Genomic DNA, 6,572 nt, shown 5'->3' with positions numbered 1-6,572 from the left:
ACTTAAGAGGGAAATCAGGAGGGCAAAAAGGGGACACGAGATAGTTTTGGCAAATAGAATTAAGGAGAATCCAAAGGGTTTTTACAAATACCTATTACGAACAAAGGGTAACTAGGGAGAGAATAGGGTCCCTCAAACATCAGCAAGGAGGCATTTGTGTGGAGCCGCAGGAAATGGGGGAGATACTAAATGAGTATTTTGCATCAGTATTCACTGTGGAAAAGAATATGGAAGATATAGAACGTAGAGAACTAGATGGTGACACCTTGCAAAATGTCCATATTACAGAGGAGGAAGTGCTGGATGCCTTGAAATGCATAAAGCTGGATAAATCCCCAAGACCTGATCAGGTGTACCCTAGAACTCTGTGGGAATGTAGAGAAGTGATTGCTGGGCCTCTTGCTGAGATATTTGTATCATCGATAGTCACAGGTGAGGTGCCGGAAGACTGGAGGTTGGCTAATGTGGTGCCACTGTTTAACAAGGGTAGTAAGGACAAGCCAGGGAACGATAGACCAGTGAGCCTGATGTCGGTGGTGGGCAACTTGTTGGAGGGAATCCTGAGGGACAGGATGTACATGTATTTGGAAAGGCAAGGACTGATTAGGGATAGGCAGCACGGCTTTGTGCGTGGGGAATCATGTCTCACAAACTTGATTGAGTTTTTTTGACGAAGTAATAAAGAGGATTGATGTGGGGAGAGCAGTAGATCTATATGGACTCTAGTAAGGCATTCGACAAGGTTCCCCATGGAAGTCTGGTTAGCAAGGTTAGATCTCATGGAATACAGGGAGAACTAGCCATTTGGATACAGAACTGGTTCAAATGCATAAGACAGAGGGTGGTGGAGGAGGGTTGTTTTTCAGACTGGAGGCCTGTGACCAGTAGAGTGCCACAAGGATCGGTGCTGGGTCCTCTACTTTTTGTCATTTACATAAATAATTTGGATGCGAGCATAAGAGGTACAGTTAGTAAGTTTGCAGATGACATCAAAATTGGAGGTGTAGTGGACAGCGAAGTTTACCACAGAAAAGATGTTGTGAAATTTAAAAGGGTTCAGAAAAGATTTACAAGGATGTTGCCAGGGTTATGAGGGGCATGGAAAAGATAAGTTGAAACTTTATTGCTGGAATAGCACAGCAGGTCAGGCAGCATCCAGGGAACAGGAGATTCGACGTTTCGGGCCCATGGAAAAGATAAACAGACAAAGTCTTTTCACTGGGATAGGGGAGTCCAGAACTAGAGGGCATAGGTTTACAGTGAGAGGGGAAAGATATAAAAGGGACCTAAGGGGCAACTTTTTCATGCAGAGGGTGGTACGTGTATGGAATGAGCTGCCAGAGGAAGTGGTGGAGGCTGGTACAATTGCAATATTTAAAAGGCATTTGGATGTGTATATGAATAGGAAGGGTTTGGAGGGATATGGGCCGGGTGCTGGCAGGTGGGACTAGATTGGGTTGGGATATCTGGTCGGCATGGACGGGTTGGACTGAAGGGTCTGTTTCCATGCTGTACATCTCTACAACTCTATGACTCTAAGACCCAAAGCAGGTAATGATACCGCTGGTCAAAAGTGAGTGGAATCAACCTGAAAACTATTTGACGCATCTCACAACTTCCTCTTCCATTCAGTGAATTTTATGAATGTACAATCCTGAAAAACACATGGTAAAGGACACCAATGAAACAGCCCTTGCTAGGGTACAAAGTTAAAAATCACACAACACCAGGTTATAGTCCAACAGGTTTAATTGAAAGCACTAGCTTTCGGAGCACTGCTCCTTCATCAGGTGGTTGTGGAGTACACGATTGCAAGATACACAATTTATAGCAAAAGTTTACAGTGTGATATAACTAAAATTATACATAGAAAAATACCTTGATTGTTTGTTAAGTCTCTCATCTGTTAGAATTACCATGTTAGATTCACTTCTTTCATATGTAAATCACAAAACTTTTTTTAAAAAGTTACATTCTCAAGTGAACTTTAACAATTGGGGAGAATGCAGGTAAGTGGAGTTGAAATGCTCATCAGCCATTATTGAATGGCGGAGTGGACTCGATGGGCCGAATGGCCTTACTTCCGCTCCTATGTCTTATGGTCTTAATTGGTGTCAGCCCAGATAATGTATTGAAGGTGTTCGCCCCTTGTGTGCTGTTCTCAGTGCCTTAATGTTTAAACTGATTCTAATCTAAAAAAATGAATTAACAGAATCTTACATGGATTTATGCAGTTTTTGAGCAAAGTACAATGTAAGTCTGCAAGTACAAATTCACCCCACAAACGCATATGTGTCTGTGTGCATGTGGATTTGTGTGTGTATGTAAGTGTGTGTGTTTGTGCACTTTGGGGTGGGGGTTGCTAGGGTAAACATGTTGACTATGTCAGTACTCATCAAGGAAAAACCAGATTCGCTGGCTTGGATATGTGCCCAGGGTATGCCAAACCTGGAGGTAGCCTGCTTCAAAAGACCAGCAAGGCTTCCAAAGCTCTGATTGAGGAATGCAGTCAGAAGGGACATGAAAGCCCTCAACCACGACAAGTGGGAAATCTAGCTGATGACTGATGCAAATGGGAATACCAACTGGTTGCAGGTTTTTGTCCCCATGCCAACATGTGCTTTCAGAAGCTCCAAAGCAGAACCTAATCTGGCCATCAGGGCAGAGATCATCCTAAACCCCCAGCAAGGTACAACTGCATGTGTGTGGGACCGCTGCTAGCTTCTGTGTTTCCAGAATCAGTGGGTCCAGCTATTGACAGAACTGCAACAGATGGTGTGATCTGCTATGGAGCTGGGTAAATAACACAGTGGGTGAAGTGATTGGGTTTGAGAAATGGGATGATGTAATTGGGTATGAGAGAAACACATGCAAGAAATCTGTGCAGTAAACCAGCTAGCATGAGGTGAGAGAGTTTATTGTATGGGCTTTCACAAATGTAACAGAGCCTGATGTACCTCTGAAAGACATGCATTATGGTATTTCGTCTTAAGTTTTAATGAACAGTGTTATAAAGAAGGCTAAGTCTGAAGACCATTCTTGTTCTTGCTTCCTCTGTAACCAGTCTGTCTTGAATCCAAACTCATGGATGTGCACATAAACTGCACAATAAAATCATCACTCAAAAATTTAATCTCTCAATCAATAGGCAAAAGAAAAATAGTTTATTTGGCCATTACCAAATTATTGAGGTAAAAACAAAGACTGCAGATGCTGGAAACCAGAGTCTAGATTAGAGTGGTGCTGGAAAAGCACAGCAGGTCAGGCAGCATCCGAGGAGCAGGAAAATCCTGCTCCTCGGATGCTGCCTGACCTGCTGTGCTTTTCCAGCAACACATTTTTCAGCTCTGATCTCCAGCATCTGCAGTCCTCACTTTCTGCTAATTACCAAATTATTGCCCATTGTTATAAATTTTCAAACTGTAAGTGGAATACAGATAATAGTCTGAGATGCCAGCAAAACCAAAGTTGAAGCAGGACCTACTTTTCAGAACTTTCATTTCCTTGTTGTGGTTATTTACGAACAGCTCCTTGTTTTCTGGAAGCAGCCACTCATCCACCAGATTCTCATCAATTTTAACACCATTGCTCAAACTCCGGAGTAAGCTGGACTTGGTATGAGCTGTTAATGGGAACAGTGATATTATCATATTACTGTTACAATTTCAACATTTTCCTTTTATTGTTTAATGTCTGAAACAGTTCAATACTTTTTAACTGCATAAATCTCATTAAGAGTACAAGGTTGTGGCCCTTTGAATGTATGTTTTTCTTATGGAGAACATAATACACTCCCAGTACAAAATGACATGTGTAACTCCCGAACATACCACCTTATACTTCAATCCTACACTTCATAACAGCACCAATATGATACCAGTAATGTTTACAGAATCACAGATTAATTACATCACAGAGGAAGGCCATTCAGTCTATTTAGTCTCAACCAGCTCTTTGAAATCAGCGTTTTATTTATCGTCATTCATTCACCATCCGTTTCTCATAACACGACACATTGTTATTTTTTATAATAACATCTAATTCCCTTTTGAATACATCAATGGAGCCTGCCGCCACCTTAATCTCAGGGAATGCATTATAGATGCTAACTAATCACTGCCATCAAAAAGCTTTCTCTTATAAGATCTTCACTTATTTTTATCTCCCACTTTAGTCTTCTCTTAACTGAGGAAGGTCCTAACTTCTCCAATCTTTCCCGAGAACGATTCTCATAAAAAAAACATCTTTTACACTCTCACCAGTGCCATCATATCATTCGTGATGAAGGGCTTATGCCCGAAACATCAACTCTCCTGCTTCCCGGATGTTGCCTGACCTGCTGTGCTTTTCCAGCACCACACTTTTCGATTCTGACTCTCCAGCGTCTGTAATCCTCACTTTCTCCATCACATCATTCCTAAAGTGTGATGCCCAGAACTGAACTCAATACTGCAAATGACAATGAACTAGTGTCTTATTAATGTTCCACATAACCTCCTTGCTTTTGTGCTTCATGCAGCTATGAATAAATACTGCATGCTTTATTAACTGGTCTCTCAACTGTCCTGTAGCTTTATTAATCTATGCACACATACTCCCAGGTATATCTGCTTCTGAAACTCTTTAGAATTTTACGTCCAGTGGGATGCTACGATCAGACACATAGTCCCCTCCCCTCCTTTATCAGCATTGCGCTGGGACCAATCCCTCTGGTACACTCCTTTTTATTCCCAACGCCTCCCCACACTCATATGGCACCTTCCCATGCAATCACTAAAGGAGTAAGAGTTGCCCATTTACCTCCTCCCTCCTCACTATCCAAGACCCCGGATATACCTTCCAGGTAAAGCAGTGATTTATCCGCACTTCACTCCATCTAGTCAACTGTATTTGCTGCTCACAGCGTGGTCTCCTCCACATTGGGAGACAAAACACGGAGTAGGCGACTGCTTTGTAGAACACCTATATTCAGACCACAAAAGTGACCCAGAGAAACCTGTAGCCTGCTGCTCCAACAGTCCACCGTATTCCCTGGCTAACATTTCTGTCTCACGCCTGCTGCAGTGTTCCAGTGAGCCTCAGCACAAGCTCAAAGAACAACATCTCATTTTCCGATTGTGACCCTGCAGCCTCTGGGACTCAACATCAAGTTCAATAACTTTTCAGCTCACATTATCACTTATTTAGCTTCTCTTCTGTCCTGGCCTGCCATCCGTAAACCCCTCATTTACCTCTCCCTTTCATATCTCTCTGGGTTCTGTCTCCACATATCTGCTCACCTCTCCCCAGCCTTGCCTTCAGTATTAATGCCAGGGTTTCCTCACTGCCATTGGTTCTTATGAAGAGCTACCAAACTCAAAACGTTAACTCCGCTTTCTTGCTACAGATGCTGCCAGACCTGCTGAGTTTTGCCATCAATTTCTGTTTCGAATTACCATCCTAGATTTTAAATTTCTCCATGGTCTCCCTCTCCTCAGCGGCTGGAACCTGTTCCAACCCCTCACCCTTCTGAGATATCTCAAATCTTGGCCTCTCTAACGTTCCCAAATGTAACTGTTCTGCCAGCACCTTCAACCGCTTGGTCCCTCAGCCCTGGAATGTCTCTAGCTGTGAGCACCCTCCTCCTTTAACACAGTCGTTAAAGTCAACCAAGCTTTTAGTCATCTGATCTGGTTTTTCCTTTGCTGCCCAACTGTCATATTTTATTTTAATAATTCCTGCAAAGCATCTCAGGGCTTTTCATTATATTATAGATGTGCAAGTACAAGATTATTGATTAAATAAATCCTGGAAAATCAGAGAAAGGTGGAATAATGGCCAGTTTCCCTTACCAGCATGTAGAGCTTTCTTCCTTTGTAGTTCTTTTGATCTCTTGCCACTATCTGCGCTATAAACATGGTACCGATCCCTGTGGTTTCGATGTGTAGCTGGTGTCCAATCCGCAGCTGATTTGGGTCTCAAAAGTGACTTAGCATTTAGAGAATGTCGCTGAGATGTATCGTCACTCCCGGTTCGATCATCAGCATTGATACTGCAAGGATGAAGGCAGAATAGTTTTTAAAAGCACTTTTTCTGGCTGAAATGACTGTGAAATGTGTCATGCCATGATACTGTTTATTAGCTCAACCAAAATCATCAGGGGGTAACATTAAACTGACATGCAAGCCAGTCCTTTTTATAGTTATGTGATGCTTCAATGCTATCCATGCAGTTTGCAATCCTGTGCAATGTTGGATTTGAGGGTGTCTCGGAATCAGTCACTTGATGCATTGTTTCTGCAAATGTTTGCATGATTTTCAGAACTTTTTGAACTCTGGTCATTATCAAAGGATAGATCAGAATACTTTCTAGATGTTATGAAATTAAATACAATAAATATTTTTAGATTTCTGTCTATTTCGATTTCCGTTTTATTGTCACATGTACTCAAGTATGGGGTACAAGAGTACAGTGAAAGCTGTACAACCACACACAATGCCATTTTAGATACAAAACACCAAGATACGAAATCATAGTTACACAAATATTGCGTGCAATTCTGGTCTCCTTCCTATTGGAAAGATGTTGTGAAA

At 42.1% G+C, this 6,572-nt stretch overlaps 1 protein-coding gene across 1 annotated transcript in view; it reads right to left on the bottom strand.

The window, feature by feature from the left end:
* The window catches only part of LOC122551170 (von Willebrand factor A domain-containing protein 3B-like), a 153,409-nt gene that overhangs the window by 58,881 nt on the left and 87,956 nt on the right, over positions 1-6,572 (bottom strand). Inside the window, exons 15-16 of the mRNA XM_043692794.1 lie at positions 5,832-6,031; positions 3,485-3,622 (exon numbers count right to left, since the gene is read on the bottom strand). Of these exons, the coding sequence (XP_043548729.1) occupies positions 3,485-3,622; positions 5,832-6,031 (338 nt within the window). The remainder of the gene's footprint in view (positions 1-3,484; positions 3,623-5,831; positions 6,032-6,572) is intronic.

Source organism: Chiloscyllium plagiosum, chromosome 6 (assembly GCF_004010195.1).
Source record: "Chiloscyllium plagiosum isolate BGI_BamShark_2017 chromosome 6, ASM401019v2, whole genome shotgun sequence".
Lineage (NCBI taxonomy): Eukaryota > Metazoa > Chordata > Chondrichthyes > Orectolobiformes > Hemiscylliidae > Chiloscyllium > Chiloscyllium plagiosum.
The sequence above is the reverse complement of the archived record's forward strand: the minus strand, read 5'-3'. Positions and strand labels throughout refer to the sequence as shown.